Below are 17,862 nucleotides of genomic sequence, written 5' to 3' on the forward strand. Positions count from 1 at the left end.
CACCTGCTGAGTCTCCACTACCTGCTGAGCCAGCACCTCCATATTGGTTGCCATGGTGAAACAAGACCATTAGAGAACCTGTTCGGAAAGATGCCAGCAACTTCCATCAGGCACAAAAGTTTGGGTTTTTTCTTAGTATTAAAGAAAGCTCTGCTATGACTTTTTGAAAATTTACAGTTCTGCTCGAAATATCTGGCAAATAAGAGAAGGTGCCATTGACATGTGTGTGTGCGCACATACGTACACACACATAAACATATATGGGACATGCACACTGTTCAAACTGCTGAGGCACAGTTATTCTTTTACTTTATTAAGCCTCTTTCCAGTCCATGATTTAAGCTGTAAAGAAGAGATGTTAATTTCATAAATGAGAAAGGACTAATTTCAAAGTCAAGTACCAATGCAGCTTGCAGAATTCATAGATCTCAAAGGCACTTTCCTCAGCTCAGGCAGGAGAAGCCTTGCCCTTAAACTGCTTCTACACCGCATGCTGAACCAGGAAGCAGCAAGCTAAGAATGCTGCTTGGCATAATATTTCATTGAATCTTTCTTCAAACCACCACATTCAACCATATTCTTAAGAGTAATCTTAGACAATAAGGGAAATAAACAGTTACATCTAAAATGTATCTTCCATTATTTAAACTATTTCTTTATTGTAATGTGATACTATTTTCACAATTAGAAGAAAATACTGCAGAATCATTTCATCCTATTCCAAGTAACTCCACCTTCAACTTCAGGGTTTAGAAAAAAAATACAAAGAAACAATAAAAAACCACTTGCAATGTATTTTTAATTATTATTATTATTCGGGGTGTATTTCTTCCAAGGTAAATTTAATCAAGATTTCAAAATAATGCATTCAGTTTTTAATTTTGACTTGCTAATTATAGGGCTAGACTTCAGATTCTGATTCGGGCATAGGTAATAAGAAGGCATTCCTGAATGCTGGCTTGTTTGATGTTTCACTGGAAACCTCTGCTTAAAATTGCAAAGCAGTAATTTAATATAAAACTTAAAAATACAGCAACCAATAGCAACACAGGTAACAGAAAAATGTATGCACGTCTCTGGCACCCATTCAAATGTAACATCTACAAAGCTAACATTGTTAAATATGTCAAAATTCATTAAATTAAATGGATTCACTTATATTATGACAAATGTGAAAGTAATTTTGTATATGTATAGATGATTTGTAACAATGGATAATTAAACTTGAGACATCCCCTGGAAATTGTATTTATGCTAGGTTATCCTACAGTTTGTCATTATTTATTGAAGTATTGGACTTAATTAAGACTATGAACCATTTCCACCAAACTCAGCTTATGGATAGTTTCTCAGTTGTTCAATGGTTCCTATTCAGTGTTTCCTCTTATTTTTTTTCTGTCCAGCAAGAAGCACAAGAAGCATAATCATATGCTTATAATATGCTATTTTCTCAGTGCTTTATGATAACAGAAGCCCTTCAGATAGATACTTTGTTCATAACAGTAGCTTCCCAAGACGCAAAACACGAGTGTTTGCTGTCGAATGAGTCTGACAGATTTGCTGTTGTTGGTGCTACCACCAAGGCTTTTGTACTGTCCACCTTCGCAAAAGAACCTTAGGCTGAGGCTATCTGATCAAATCCAGCTGAAGCACAGAGACCATACACAGCCACGCCAAGCTTCCTAATGGTGTCAACTCCCAGAAGGCAAAATCAGCTTCCTAGTAAAAGCCCCGAGCAACAGTTTGTAAGGCAACCACAACAAAACCTCCCAAATCAACACAAGAGGTGAAAATTAAAAACTAGGAAGAGGCACCTGGAGCGCCAGGAAATTATTTTCACCATAACAGGGTGGCAGCCAGCTCACTATATGCTGTCCAGAACACAGTGTAGAATCACTAATCTTTCTCTAAGCTGCAGTGAAACCTCAGAAGCAAGTCATAAATTCCACTTGAGAGGTTCTAAGGGTATGGCCCTACTGACAAAACATGGCAAAAGGCCGAATTCAAACTTATTGAAATTTGTTCCTTTGTCTTAATGAAGCGAGGCTCTTTACGCTGTGAGCTCGACTCGGCTACACCGAGCGGCCTCCAGCAGGCTGCCATCGGCGGGACGGGCGCGGAGCGGGTCCAGCCCAGACGGCAGTCTCCGGCACATTGCCCCGGCGGCAGGAACGCGGCCCACCCCCGGACACCGCCGCCCGAGCGGAACACCGCGAGCGCCGGCGGCGGCGGCGCCGCCCGCCCGTTGGCCCCCATTGGCTGCGCCGCGCGCGCCGCCCGCCCTCATTGGCTGCCCCACTCCCCGTCCGCTGCTGAAGGGCCTCCGGCAGCTCCCCGCCGAGCCACGCCCCCGGCCCGCCCCCAGGCCCGACCAATGACCTCACGTCAGGCGCAGAGCTCCCCCGCAGATCGCCCATTGGCCGAGCCACCCGCTTGTAATAGTGGCGGTACCGCCCCTCGAGCAGAGGGAAAGCCCCCTGGGGATGCACTGAGCACAAGATGGCGGCGCTGGCCGCCCGCCAGAGCCCAGGCGGGGCTGCTGCCGCCGCCATTAGGCCCCTTCCCCTCCCCTCCGGTACAGCCTTGTGTCTGCCTAGAGGAGGCCCAGGCATGGCAGTGAGGAAGCGGCCGGTAAGATGGCGGCGGTTTCAGCCCCGTATGCAAAGTACCCGCCGCCCCCTCCCCTCCGCCCTCCCGGTGGCAAAGGTAAAAGGGTCGGGTTCAAGCCGCCGCCTCCGCCCGCTCAGACTCCATCTTCTGTCTCTCTGTGTGTCCCGCGCTCGTCATCGCCGCGACCATCGCCCTCCACCCCTTGGACCGCAGACTTTGCTCACCGCGATCGGACCAGCTCCGACCTCAGCCGGCCCACGCTGCAACCAGCGGCTCCGGCACAGGACTGCCCCGCCGATCGACCCAGCACGCCACAATGATCGTTTCCTCTCTCTCCAGGAGCTGTAGACCGGGCCAGACCACGGCCGGTGCTCGCTTGCCAGACAAATACCGGAGCCGTGCAATCCCCCTCCCCTAAACCCACCGTCACCCCACCCCTCCCCTCGCGGGGGTGTCCAAAGTAGGGCCCTCTGCCGCCTCCCCGCGCCCCCTCCCTCGTCCTGGCCCCCACGAGACAAACCCAGCAGGCCGCTTCAATTTTAAAAAATGGTTTTTACCTCAGGAATAGGCGCCAAAGGTGCAGTGGCGGTGACCCGACCGGGCCCGGGCAGGCCGGTGCCCAGCAGCGGCCCTCCCTCCCCCCGCGGGGGCTGCAAGGGGCTGTGGGGCCCGCGGAGGGGAGGGGGCCGGGACTGTGTTGGGGTCGGACGTGTTTTGTTGTGTGTGCCGTGCCCTGTGACAGGTCAGAGTTCGTGACCCCACCGCCGCCGCCCGGTAGCGCGTCGCCGCTTCCTCTTCCAGCGCCAGCCCGGCCGCGGCCCCTCCATCCCCCGCGGGGCGGGGCCGGCGGCGGGGAGGGGCTACCGGGCTACCTGGGCCTCCCGGGCCTGCCGAGCCCTGCGCCGCTCCGGCCGGGCCGGGCAAGGGCCGGCAGGAACCGGGCCTCCGCGGCTGCGAGGGGAAGGTACGTCCACCGCCTTTGTCCCTTTCGCTCGGGAGGCTCCTCAGGAGCCGGAAGCCCGAGGTGGCGGGTTGGCGGTGGCTGTCCAGTGCGCTGATGGTACTGATGTTCCAGGTGTACCTTGGTTCTCGCTGACGATGCAGTCAAAGGTGGGCTTACAATTGAGCAAGCTCTCACAAACGCAGCCACCAGACTGTCGAGTTTTTATTTAATTTTGTAAAGGCAATGTCATTGATTAGGGCTCTTATGGCAAAGCTGGCTGTAACTGAGGTATGTTGTGCCTTCAAACACACAATGATAGGCACGAAACAAGTTTGGGCGTAGCTGAGGTGGTTTAAGAGTTTACCACCTTTCAATGCTTGTCTTCTTATAGGCTATCAGATGTTCACCCCCTGTCATAACTAGCTGTCTCTTAACCTACTCCTATCAAAATGTTCTTAATGCTTCTAGTAGGTTTCCTTTGAGTCTAATAATTTTTACAGAAGCTAATTTAAGGAGCAGTTAGATAAATAAGATAACACCTGAAAGAGTTAGCAGTTAAGTGCAACAATCACAGAAACAAGAGGTAAATAGTCAACAGCAGTATGTATGCTGATTTTTTTTTTTTTTTTTTTTTTTACTTTGGAAGGTTGGTAGTTTTTTCTTAGAACTGGCTCCTTGGGATAAGGCTATGATTAATGTACTAGACCTACAAATTACAGCCTTATTTTCACAGACCAGGAATTTGTAAAGCATGTGATGTGCAGATATGTTTGCAATACACAAATAAAGGAAAATGTTTCAAAAATGTCTTGGTGTTTACTATTGTAATGTTAAATACATGAAGAAATTTCAAATTCTCAAAATATGGACACGTGCATACCTTTAGAAACAGATATTTCTTTTAACTTCATAAAATATACTATAAAAGTGTGACCAAATGAAAGGAGAAATGGAAAATGCTAAAGCCAAATGTGAATGGCTGCTTTCCCCCCTCAATGTTTCCTGATGGGTAAATTGAGGAAAGGTTTAGAAGGTAGGAGGGTTTGTCTCCTCCATCTTCCTTGTTTCTGCCACCAGAAGAAATCTTTACAGCAGTTTTACTCTGAGCTCTGGTGGAGGGCAATCATACTGGCTGTACAGCTCCACCACGCATGCTAAGGTTGAGGAAAGCTGCGTTAACATTGTGACAAATTTCACTGTGGTTTTTGCAACAATTTCTATGAAGTGTAGAACTACAGTGTATGCCCTCATTTAATAAGCAAGATTGTATTAGATAATGCTGAAATTTGCTAAATTTATATACACAGATAAAGGAGCGTTAGTAAAATTTATACATGCAGATAAAGGACTGTTAGTAAAAACTGCTTTTTGGCCTTAGCTATGACTGGAGAGAAATTAATAGAAGATGCCAGAGGTTAAAAACATCAAAGAGCACTGAGATCACTCTACAAGTCAAGGTTAATACCTAGACTGGCAGCAAAGAAAATAATCATATCTATCTACCACACAGTGGTGAGCTGACTGTGGATTGCAGCCACACGATAACCCAGTCACTCACTTCCCCCTCCTCTTGTATAGCAGGATGGTGAGAAAATGACATGAAAATGCTCAGAGGTCAAAATAAAGACAGAGTGACCAGTGAACAATTATTGTCGTGGGCAAAGCAGACTTGAGGGAAATGTGTCTAACTGCCAGTGAAAATGGATGTGAATGGTGAGAAAGCCAAAAATTAACATACCACTTTCTCTAGCCACCACTTTCTGCCAAGTGTAGTTTCACTCCCTCTCCCGTCCGGCCCTCGGGGTACGGGGGATTCCAGCCGGCGCACATCAGCTCCTGCTTGCCCTTCTGCTCCTCGCAGAGGCGGCTCCTGTCCTCGTCTCGCGGTCCTGCCGGGAGCACCAGCCGCACCGACGGCTGCCCTGCCCGGGGCTGCTCGCCTGGCGGGACCACGGGCTGGCCCCAGGAGGCCTCGCCTCGGCCCGCAGTTGCTGCCCCGAAAGAGTGAGCTGTTCCCAGTCTTAGCTGAGAAAGGATTTTAGTGGTGGCCAATTTCAAACGCACCTGCTGGTAACGAGGTCGTTTTAGCTCCTCCCATTAAGTAGGATAGTTGCCTCAGAAGAAACAATGAGGCAGCTACAAAGCTGCCATGCAAAAAGAGAAGGGAAGACACCCTACCGAAATTACTCCCTGCCCAGAACAGACTAAATTCCCTTCGGAACAGAGGTAAGATGTGCGTGCTCGCAGGGAAAGAGGGAAAGAGGCTCTAGGCGTGAAAGGAGAGGACCTCTATAGTGAATGTGTGGGCTGCAAAAGGCCAGTGCTCTCTCTCTGGCCGAGGAGGTGGCAGTAAAAGTACATAATGGACAAGGAGGGATCAAAACTCAGTGCGTGCCGTGTAGTATAAAATATAAATAGGGTTTGAGGTTATTGATGTGTTTTGAATGTTTGGGATAGACAGTGCTGCAGAGCTCAGTTGTTTGGGGTTTTTATTAAGTGCTCATTTCAGTTGCTTAAAATTTTCTGTGAACTTTCAAGGTAAATTGTCAAAGCAGAACCAATACTTAGTATAGAAGAAATCCACAATTACAAGTGACTGACGAGGTTTTAACAGAAGTGCTTGGTCTTGTTAATACCACATTCAATTTAAATTTCTCTTTTAAGTGTTAGCAGATGATTTTTAAAGTATGCCTTTCATTTGGGTTTGTACATGGCTGGGCAATGCAGAAGGAAGCTGGTGACCTCCATCAAGTGGGAGGTTCACCCTCATTTCTCCATGTTTGTCTCTTAGTAAAAGTAAGTTTGCTGTCCGCTGTAGGTTTTGTTGATTGCAGAAAAATATCCCTACATAAAATCATTAAGGTTGGGAAAGACCTCCATGATCATCAGGTTCTACCTTTGATCTCATACCACAATTCCCTGGAGTCTAGAAACTTTCATGTCAAAATTTGATGAAAAGTAGTGTTACAGTGTTACCCAGGCTGAAGAATCACACTGCTTTTAATATACAGAATTATGTTCCTAAGTTACTCGTGTGGTTAGGCTAGTGTTTTTTCCCTTAGTATTTAAAGGAATACCTTTTCCCCTCACTGAAAATTGTCTCCTTCTTTCACCTTCATAAGCAGCGATATTCACTTCATGCTGTTACAGCCAACATAGTTTTTACTGCTTTTGTATCAAAGCAGCATGTAAATAGGAAAGCCTGGTCGTAGTCATAGCTGTGTGATAAAAGCAGCAGAGAACCAGCTCAGGAAGCGTAGCAGTCCAAGGTCTTGACCAGCAGTGCTTGTGTAAGTGTAATAGGATCTTGTCATGTTGGTATTGTCCACCTCCAAGTGACTTGTACTTTGATTTAAAGAAAAATTTAATAACTGTTTAAAACCCCAGATTTTTAACAAGGCATATACCATAAAATAGGTATAAATATTATTTGCAGATAATAACTAATAACCTTAATGTTTTTTAATAAATCAATTAATAAATAGAAGAACTCTGAAACAACAAATGGGAGAAGCTTGATCCCAGGTGTTGGCTGAGCAGCTCGTACATTGTGACTTAGTACTAAATTTTTTATTGTATTTGTGAAGACATGGAACAAAATTTTTGTTTTGAAGGAGTAATACTAGCTATAAATTAGTAAGAAAAAGCTGTGTAAGTAAATGTCAGGTAGTAAACTGGGTATACACCCCTATTTTAATATGTTAGCATTTTCTAAAAGATGATTACTGGGTTAGCTCTGAAATTAAAATTTCTGTCTCTGGTGCTTAGCTTTGCTCAAATTCCATTAACAGTAGGACTGAAATAGTGAGGACATTTTCTTTTTTTTTTCCTCTTTATGCTGCATTGAGATCATTTGTATCTGTAACCAAAGTCAAGATGAAGTAAAGCAGGTGGGCTTCACAGAAGGTAAATCAGTGTGATTGAAACATGTCACCGTACCAATTAGGTCTAAATCCTGTTTCTACCAGGAGGCCTCCAGTACCATCTTCTGGTTTGATGCTTTTCCTTATTTGTCAGAGAACCGTTAAATAGGCAAGTGTCTGTTAACAGTAACTGGAATTAAAGAAGGTAATAATGGCGTAAAGGAAAAGCCTGTAGAACTGCAGTTATGTTATGCTCTTTTATTTCTCTACATTACTTAAACCAATGTATAATAGCACTGTATCTTATTTTTTACAACAAAATATTTTCATGTTCGTTTCCTGCTTCTAACTGAAAGCTTCATACAACAGTCACTACACGTCAGCACCTAAAGATTCATAACATTGTCATTCTGTAGTGAGTTTTGTTTTGTTTCAGACCATGGTTAGAGATCTTGCTCTGTATTCATTGCTGTCTTATTTTTCTTGTCAGTGTCAAATGTTTTCAAGGGGGGATAAACATTTACAGTGTATTGGTAGCAGAGCCATGGCTCTTACATGAAACAAAGTTAACCTTGCTGTTCATCCATTAACTAAAGAGTACAAAAGTTTTATTTTTCTCATTCTTGGTTTCTGTTTGCACATGATAATATATGCTTAATGGAATGGTCAGAGTCAGATGTACCAAAAAAAAACCCTCAAAATGACCTTTTTATTTAGTGGTAGATGTGTATTTGTTTCTTTTATCTTGTTGATCATGGTGAAAAACTAATCTACCTTGCCATTTGGATATATATTATAGACCTTTAAAAATAAGGAAAATCCTAAAAAATTTGTTGGGGTCAAAAATTCAAATCTCCATTAAGTTCCTTGAAGAAAGGGAAAAAATAAAGTAATAAAGATTCCCACCAATATAATTTAATGTAAGTAAATTCTTGAGCGTGTTATTTTTATACAAAGATATATTTTAATAATAGATGTCATTCTGTTCCTCAGTTAAATATTATGACTGAGGACAAAACCACTGTATTGCGATGATTAGAACATCACTTCTCAATCTTCTTTATAAAAACTCCCACCCAAAACACTAAAAAACCCCACTGCAACAACAATAACCAAAACAACAAAAAAACGCCCACGCAACAAAAAAAAAACAAACCCAAACCAAACAAAAAGCCCCACCTGCCAAACTCCAGAGATCTATATCCTCAGCTGGTGTAAAACACCTCAGCAGTCTGACACAGGGCAGGTGTGGCCACAGGAGTTCCAAATGACTCCAGCAGAGCAGGTTCAGACAAGTGCATTTCAGTCCACCCAGCATATTTCAAATGCTGTGCTGGTTATGTGGATCAACTTTTGATGACATTTTTCATAACAAGAACAGCAGAAACAACAGGAATTTTGAAAATAAAGATACAGCATTTAAATAGATGATACAAATCTTAACACTACTAGGTAGATATGTTAAATAAAAACTGTCCACAGTTTAATAATAAATTAAAAATAACCTTTGGGTTTGAGTCTGAAGTATTTAGAGAGATAGAATTCAGCATCTGGCTCTGTAGAGTTACTGGAGTGCATTTCAAAGTACTGCAGTGATATAACATAAATTATATGGTGATTTGTGTAAAATTATAAATCGATAGTAACTATGTTGGATCGTAGTCAGTGAACTGTTGGTAGACCAGGTACATTGTGTTTTTCCTTCATTTTATGTGGAAGCAATTTAGCATATGCAGGGCATAATTTCATGCTGGTGCCTGTTAATGGACAAGTAATAAATCAGGCTACAGAACTCCTTAGAAACATGAAGAAAATGAAGCTGTAGTTCAATAAAAAAAGATAAAGTGCTTTAAATGGTCATTTGTTGTTTACTGCATTGTTTCCCATGTCACAGTAGACATCAAAACCAACCCAATGAAATACAATAGTGCTCTGGAATAAGTAAAACTGAGTCTGTTACTTACTGTAGTCAATATTTCCATGTATTTTCTGGTCTTGATATTAGACTTAGTTTACTGTGGGATCAGAAGAGAAGCTTATAGTACAGGCTGAACTTGCACAGACATAAAGATCACCATAAATAATCTCTTATCTTGATATTTTCATTTGCAACAATGTGTATGTAAGAAGAAGGAAGAAAAAGAGCAAGTTGGAAACAGTTCAGATCCAGTGCATGTGGTCAGTGGGCCTGAAATACACTGTTCAGTTTTTTAAGTCAAGAGGGTTGCTGGAAATGCATAGAAATCTGAGAATTTATTCCAAGTTCATTGAGTGAAAGCTGCTATAATATGGATGCTTCTTCCATGGCTTCAATCCACCTAAAAAGCAGAGGAAAGAAAAATGGTGCATACAATTTTTTTTTTGCATTTTAAGAACATAAAGCATGAAGGAGATGTATTTTCCATCCCAGCTGTAATGAGAAACAATAGTTCTGTGATTAAAGCATGGAGCTGAGTACTGGGACTCTTACTTTCTAGTACAATCTTGACCAGTCATTTATTGTAAAATCTCAAAGATTTCTTAGAATAGGAAAGATGAATCTGGTGCAGTATGATTTAAAGCAACAAAACCCTCCTATAAATACTCATTTATTTTTCTGCGTGTCTTGGGGTGCTGGGTTTTTATTACAAATTTTGTGACTATCTTATTATGTGAAAGCAGTAACATTAGAATGGGAAATCCAGACAAATACTTGCGGATAAGAAAACTAAGATATGGGTAAATTTAACATAAAACCTGGAAGTTTTTCTAGAGTAATCACTTTTGACAGACTTCTATCTATGACTCTTGAGGCTCAGTCCCTTTTTTACCTACAGAAGGGAGCAAATTCTCCTTCCTGAAGGAACTGAAAAGCACCAGGTAGATTTTTAATGTCAATCAGGCCAGTCCCATGCAATCCGGCTTAATCAAAATTCTGAAAGCTGTTTGTTTCATCTGTTACAAAGGTGTTCTGAAGTGAAGGAGGGAAAAATCCCCACATAAGCTCACTGGCTAATGTGGAAGTCTATCCCCATACCTGTGTGCTGAATTGTTATCCTCTGCTCTGAAGCTATAAAAGAGTGTCTGCTTGTGGTAGAGATGAAAAACTGTATCCATGCTGCCTTCCTCCTTTTCTGGAGCAATGGTGAAACCCAACAAAGGCAAACTTTCTGTAGCAACTTTGTCCTGAAAGTGAAGAAATGAACCAAAATGTAGAGAGAAGGCTTGTAACACTTTGAAGGCTCTTTCTGAAAAGCAAATGATACAACCCCTATGTGACAGTACTGCAAAAGCAGTAGTGTGGATGTTCTGCTGGACACGTGGCTTTTAACCCAAACAGGAGCAGTGCCTGTATGCCGCACATGTTTTATCTAGTCTGAGTCTTGAACACCAGCTCTCAAAGTCGAGTTCTTCATGATCATCCACATGGCCATGAAGGACAAATTAGCCATTCATTTGACGGCTGCCTTTGACGTTATGGTCCAGGAGGCAAACTTGAGAGTACTAAGAGTACAGCAGCAGTTCTGAAAGCCTGAGACTCACTTCCAGTTATGTTTCTTTCAATCATTTTTATTTGTTGGCTGCAAGTAGTGGTTCTTTGGGTACCTTGTCATTTCTTTTCACAGCACTAGTGACTTTTTTAGAAATCTGCTCCTTCTCAAGCCACGCACATGCTTTTCAAAAGGCTGCTTGGAAATTTCCTAGTTAGTAATGCAATTAATCATTAATTTACTCTGAAGACACTTCCATGAATTTTGCTTGGCAGACACAGTTTTGTATGAGTTAAAGAAAACCATAAGCCTTAATGAAATTGCAGTCTAGCTGTTACTGATAGCTGTGATTTTGGTCACTATATTTAGGCAGATTATATGCGTATATTGCCTTTGCCTCTGCTTTTAGAAGGTAAATTGCAGCCTAGGAATGTAAAGTAACCAATTGTTGCTTTTTTCCTATTGCTGAACCAGAAATAATCACTTTTAAGGTTAAAAGAGATAAGGCAATTGTGTTGGATACAGAATTTGATGCTAATGGTCTGAATTGCTGGTTTTACCCTTGAATCATTTTGTGACTCAATCTCCTCATCTTGTTTAAAGGGGATAGCATTGCTTCATGTAATCATCACAGGGGTGATGGTGATGCAAGTTTAAATAACTGATGTTATTTAAGTATTCTAAAGGCCTAAAGTACCAAGCAGTGCTTTGAGAGGTTTTTGCATTCTACGTCCTTTATTTGAGCAAAATGAATTTTTACGGTTCTGCTTCTGAAATCTATCAATTATAACCAAACTTTATATCATGCTTCAAGTTTATCAGTATTACAGCTAATACATAATAAGGGATAAAATACATAAAAATTATCTAGCTGATACCCAGCCTCCTTGACTGTAAGGAAGAGCATGCAGGCCAACAGAGAAGGCATTGTTCTCACTTCTGCCTCCTGTCTTTCCCTGTTAGTGCTAGTTGGAGAAGCATGTCTTATTTATATTTGCCAAACTACAAGATTTTCCTTCCCCCCAAAATGGATCATAGCATTCTCTCTCTACAAAAATACGTGACTGTTACTAAGTGCACCAGAGAACACTGAAGGATCTTGAAGTCTTTAGGTGTAAATATGTATGTTAAGGTTCCCAGTGGTTGACAATTTATAATAGTATGAATAATAAGAAATCAAATAATGAAGGGCAGCATGTGACAGGTCCAGCTAGGACTGTGGCTGAGTCAGTCTGTTAGGACCAGGTCTCAGAAGCAGGTAGTTGGAAGAACTACCATTTACACCTTTCCCATTTACTGGTCTCCTGCCTGTAGGAAATAAAGGAGGAGTCTCAGATAGAAAACTATTTCAAGACAGATTGCACAGTACCTCATTTGCTATGTAGGTGTAGAGGACTTTGCCTTTGATAACAAACCAGCGTTTCTTCCAGTGTCTTTTGCCTCCTTTACATCTGCTGAGGTAACCACTGATGGTAGCTCCCTCTTCTGAGGCTGCCACCTGGAGCATGGTAGGAGAAATCAGGATTTGTGACAGTTAAGTCTTTTCCCCTCTTGATTATGCATGTTTGCATCACACCAACCACTAAGTGAAACCTTAAAAGTATTGATACAGAAAAAATATAAGCATGGTACTATGGTTCTTTTTAACTGTTTGAATTTTTATAGTTAAACATAATTCTCAGTTACTCTAATGAAAAATATGCAGTTGTGTTATTATTGAGGTCAGTAAGATTACAGTTGTGTTCTGAAAAGCCAAACTTGTCCTTTTTCCCACATCTGGTGGGTTTTGGGTGTTTTTCATATTTTAAAAGTACATGCTTCCAGAAGTGAATTACAGTCTTGTGGCTGAACACTTTTAAGAGATAGGTATATATAGGGCCTTGCTGTGCTTTTATATTAATTTATGTTAATCACTCTGGTAATGACTTGGTTTCATTTTTGAAATAATGTTTCTGAGAAGACTTGCTCCTCTTATAGAAATATTTTGAGGTCTAAGGGCTTAATGTTTTAAAAATCCAGGTTTGGAGTAGATGGAACTATACATATGCACACATAGAATGCAGTGTACGTCATTAATTACAGCAGTAAACTGTTGTAGTATGGGATTTGGAAACAAAGGGCAGTGGTGCAAAAGCAGCTTTTGTAACACTGATACAAGAAATTACTGAGAATTAATATAGCAGTGTTTTGCAGCAGAACAGAAATGTTTCAGGACATGGAGTAATGCTATTGTGAGGTAGTTCATATTAATAAAGATGTGCTGCCTTCCTGTGGATAGAAAGGTGATGCTTTTTTTCCTCACGGGGTTGAAATTCTGCCTGTTAGTTCTTTGAGCACTCAATTTGTGTGTTTGGATTACATGCTTGAATTTTTGGCACAGTTTCATGAACAAACCTCAAGAAATTCCAGTGTCTCGACTGCACAATGAGTTCAGCAAGACCCTAGTCTCTTTAATACAATGATAAATGCCTGCAGAAATAGGAGTACCTTACTGTACTCAAGTTCAGTGTGCAGTTTAGCTACCTAGAATCAATCATCAACATGATTGGCACCTCATTCCTGGAAAGAAAGCTAACGCAATTGGTGAAATCATGTCCCCATTGAAATTGGTGGGAATTTTGTTTACATTGGTGAAGTCAAGATTTTACCTATTTGATTGGAAATAGTTTTGTTTGAGCTGGATGGAAAGTGCCTGGTGAAACATGTATGCTCTTGAATTGACTGCCAAGGACTACTCACTAAGTAAGTCTATTTCCTAAGTGCTATTTTATTTCTCTTGAAATCAAAGTAAGATTTCAGAAGTAAGGGTCTTCTTAAGAAAGGTAACTGATGACCAGTATATCGTGCTTTGTTGATCTGCTCTCTTGTTCTGTCTAGTACCTTGAAAGCGTTTTAGGCTTCATAGGCTGATGAGCAAGTTGAAGTACCATACTCTCCCACTCTCTCAGTGGGCTCAAGACACTTCTGTGGTATCTTTAGAGTTCAGAGTATTTTTGTGAACACTACTGTAAAAAGCAAAAAAAAAGACACTGCATGATGAAAGTAAACCAAGGCATGTGCTGAGCCCACTGCACACAGTATAATTTAAAATCATAGCTGCTGAAATATGAGCACACAGTTTCCTATAGTTCCTTGTCTTTCTCAGGTAGCTTGGTTCCTACCTCCATGAGAGCTGAAGGGATTTTCTTCTGTTTCTTAAAAGATGAATAATGAATATTGTGGAAAACAGAGGAGAAGGCACTGCTTGAACACCTGGATGAAGCTGGAGGGAAGCTCACACTTAGTGGCCGCTCTGCAAGATTAAGAAAATTCAGAAATGTAAGGGGAAATGGATAAGTTGGTATATATCGGGCTAGGGTAGAGACATGATACACTAACATAAATAACTCAGGAACATGCAATGCCTCCTCTATACTCAGTTTTTATTTTAGCCTTTCTTTCAAATCACCTTTTTAAGTCTGATGAGTGGGTTCCATGGCACCCTCAGTTAATGGTACTAACCTAAAGTTTCTTGAAAAAGCCTTCAAGAAAGCTGACAAAGCACAAAACACAGCTTGTTTTCTTCTTATTTAAAATGAGCATTAAGCAAATGTCTTTGACATCTTTCTCCTTTATGTTCTGTAACACCTTTCCAGGATAGATTCACTAATGCAACATTCTTTTTGTATGAACCATTCATTCTCTTTGAATTGTACATGGTAGACAATTATTCTGGATCTGAAAATTTCCATTAGGCCCACGTGTCTGAGTACATATCTTCATGATTTCACTTCTGGCAACACGTTATTTGAAAGCTTTTAGTAAAGCACATCATTAGTTTAGCACAAATCTGAGTATCTGTTTCTGGACGCACAATTGCTCAGGGATGCTTTTTTGGCTGTTGTGACAGCATCTGTTTATGTGTTTTCTTGGCCAGCATGAATTTCTTTAATCAGAAGGGAAAAATGAAACTTCATCTGTCCATGCCTTTTTTTTTTCCTGGCATTCTAGTAAGCTTACTTTTAGAGACTGTCTACATGAGTAGTTGTGCAAGAAAATTATTTCCTGTTCCCTCTCTGTTCATATACCTGTAACCCCTCTCCCCCTTTTGTCTTTTATTTGGATGTGTACTTAAATCAAAAGAGACTTATACAGTAGGATAATAAAACAAAGTTCTAGATAGGGAGTAGCGCTCTTCTGCTTTGAATTCACACTTTCATCTGTAACTAGATAAACTTGTCTTGTAGAACAGCTCCTAGTGACTCTGCACTTAGCCACAGTATTTCTTTTAGTAAAAGCTACAACATGGATGAGGACAGTGAAGAACCACAAAGACATGTTTTATTTTAATGGATAATTAATTAGAAATGACAAGTAATAGTTATCACCTGTAATGAATAAAATAGTTCAGTTAGGAAGAACCTACAACAATCTAGTCCAATTGCTTGACCAATTAAGGGTTGCCCAAACATTAAAACATGTTATTAAGGGCATTGTTTAAATGTCTCTTAAACACTGAGAGGCAAGGGGTATAGACCACCTCTCTTGAAAGCCTGTTCCAATGTTTGGCCAACCTCAGGTAAAATAAAAGTTTCCTCATGTCAAGTCAGAACCTTCCATACTGAAGTGCTGAACCTTTCTCATGTGTCTTGTCACTGGAGCAGAGGGAGAAGAGATCAGCACCACTGTTTCCATGTCCCCTCCACAGGAAGCTGCAGAGAGCAATGAGGTCACCTTCCAGACTCCTTATCTTCAAAGGAGGCAAACTCAGTCCTTAGCTGCTCCTTGTAGGACATTGTTTTTATCATTATTCTGGTTTATCCAAAGGCCGGGGAGGTCTCAGAGAACTGGATTATAATCATAGAATCCCAGAATGGTTTGAGTTGGAAAAGACCTTAAACTTCATCTCGTTCCATCCCGTGCCATGGGCAGGGATGCCTTTCACTAGACCAGGTGGCTCCGAGGTCCATCCAGCCTGGCTTGGAACACTTCCAAGGGACAGGGCAGCTGCAGCTTCTCCAGGAAACCTGTGACAATGCCTCATCACCCTATGAGCAAAGAATTTCTTCTGTAGAGCTAACCTAAGTTTCCCCCGTTCCAGTCTGAAACAACAGTTTGCTAAACTTAATTTTATGGATCACTAAACAGTTTTAGCTGCTATAGAGCCTGGCTCTCCCAGAACCTCAGTGCATATGCCTCAAACTTGAAATGAGGAGTAGTATTTAACAAAACACAATATAGAAGGCAGGTCCTAAATCATCCCCATTATACAAGCAGGAAACAGATTTGTCAGTTTTGTCAAGAATGAAGGAATCTTACCTCTTTTCTTAAGTTCCACATAGCAGCTATCACAGACTTTGGCTGCTTGATCTTTGAGGTACTTCATAGGGTACTTGTTTCTTGAACAATTTCGACATACAATCTGTTTCAGCAAGAGGAGAGGCACATAAATACAATATAAGTTTATAGATATGCACATACAAAATAAATCCCCTGAGCTGGCTGGGAGAGGAAGTTGGATAGTGGACCAGACATGACTCTCTCCTGAATCTGGGGCAGTCAGGAAACGCCTGCTGATTGAAATGTGATTGCTGTAGCTTTACACCGTGGCAAGCCAAGCAGAACTGGTCACTCTATTTGGTAGCATGCCATTGCTGTGTCCTTCTCTCCAGCAATTTACACCTTCCCACCACTGAATCACAGAAAGACCACTTTAATACGACTTCTGTTTTTGTAGCTTTGTTAGTAACATTGTTTTCTTAAACAAGCTCCTGTGCTCCCCCAAACCCTGTGTATGTACGGATTGATTTTCTCAGTGGAATTAGGAAAAAAGATTTGGTTAAATGCTTTTTTATCTTATCAAAAAATTGCTGGTGGTTTTATTAAAATAAATTTTAAAGACAGGTTAAAAGACAGCAGTGGTTTAAAACAAGACTGCAGGTTTATGTATACAGGCAAATCTCTTTAGTCAGAGGTCAAGAGATAAAACGAAGAAAGCTTATAGATCCCCTGAGCTTTAGGGCAAAAGGCAACAGCTCTTTGGAGCACAGAGGAAACCTTCCCTTTAGTCACTGATCAAACCATGCTCTGCTGCTGACTTTCCTCACTTTCCATGGAAGATCATTTTGCCAGCTGTTATTAGGGACAGGACATGGAGTAGTTGTGCTACTGCTCTGGTCCAGAACAGAGCCTGTATTTTTAGTCTATTTCTTCATTGTCTCTAGAACTCGCTGTGTGTTCGATATAAGAGCTGCACTCAACAACAATTATCCTTTCAGCCTTTAACAACTAGCCTTTAGGAGGTAATTTGACCTTAAGGCAAGGTTACTGTTATTTCTTCTAGTAACATTAGAAACCTAACTGCCTAATTTAGCGAAGAACTCACTGGTTCTGTGAGAAGTCGAATTCTGATCTTGATGTTGCTACAAATTTTCAGGTTACAGCATTGGCTGCCAGCATCCTAGAGGTATGAATGAAACCCCCCTGAGAAGCTTGCACAGCTCTTACCTTCCCGCAGGCATGGCAATGATGTCGCCTCAAAGTGAGGGTAAAGTCACAGCCACAGTTCATGCACATCATGACATGGGACACGGGCACCAGTGTAGGAGGTCTCTCACCCAAGGGTATTCCAAGCCTTTCCCTTAGCTTAAAATCAAAGAAGAATAAATGAAGAAGCATCCACATTTCCTAAGTCCACTTAGTCAGCCTTGTTGCATCTCATTTCAGTCTACCTTCACCTGCTAAGATGCCCAAATTTTCTCATTCTTAATGCACTTCTATAAGTGACATACAGCTGCTTCAGCATTGGAAGATCAGCACACACTGCTGTTAAAGCCAGAGTCACAAAAAGTAAAAATCCACATAAATCTATTTTTTGTCAGGCCCTGACACTCTTCCACATCAGAAAAGTATCTGACTAATTGCATATGAAAATTGCATGTAGGAAGATGACTTAAAAGCATCTTTTTGTTAGCAGCTTTTGAAATAATATCCAAAA

At 41.4% G+C, this 17,862-nt stretch overlaps 2 protein-coding genes across 2 annotated transcripts in view; both read right to left on the reverse strand.

Annotated features, from left to right (window-relative positions):
• The window catches only part of NR2C2 (nuclear receptor subfamily 2 group C member 2), a 39,089-nt gene extending 34,736 nt beyond the window's left edge, over positions 1-4,353 (reverse strand). Inside the window, exon 1 of the mRNA XM_084214820.1 lies at positions 3,168-4,353. The gene's annotated coding sequence lies outside the window, so the exon portion shown is untranslated. The remainder of the gene's footprint in view (positions 1-3,167) is intronic.
• A 3,362-nt stretch (positions 4,354-7,715) lies between these two features.
• The window catches only part of FGD5 (FYVE, RhoGEF and PH domain containing 5), a 74,394-nt gene continuing 64,247 nt past the window's right edge, over positions 7,716-17,862 (reverse strand). The window contains exons 16-21 of the mRNA XM_084214628.1: positions 17,373-17,510; positions 16,185-16,287; positions 14,048-14,178; positions 12,256-12,384; positions 10,433-10,581; positions 7,716-9,734 (exon numbers count right to left, since the gene is read on the reverse strand). Of these exons, the coding sequence (XP_084070754.1) occupies positions 9,698-9,734; positions 10,433-10,581; positions 12,256-12,384; positions 14,048-14,178; positions 16,185-16,287; positions 17,373-17,510 (687 nt within the window). The 3' untranslated portion in view covers positions 7,716-9,697. The remainder of the gene's footprint in view (positions 9,735-10,432; positions 10,582-12,255; positions 12,385-14,047; positions 14,179-16,184; positions 16,288-17,372; positions 17,511-17,862) is intronic.

Source organism: Fringilla coelebs (assembly GCF_963513975.1).
Source record: "Fringilla coelebs genome assembly, chromosome: 13".
Classification (NCBI taxonomy): Eukaryota; Metazoa; Chordata; class Aves; order Passeriformes; family Fringillidae; genus Fringilla; species Fringilla coelebs.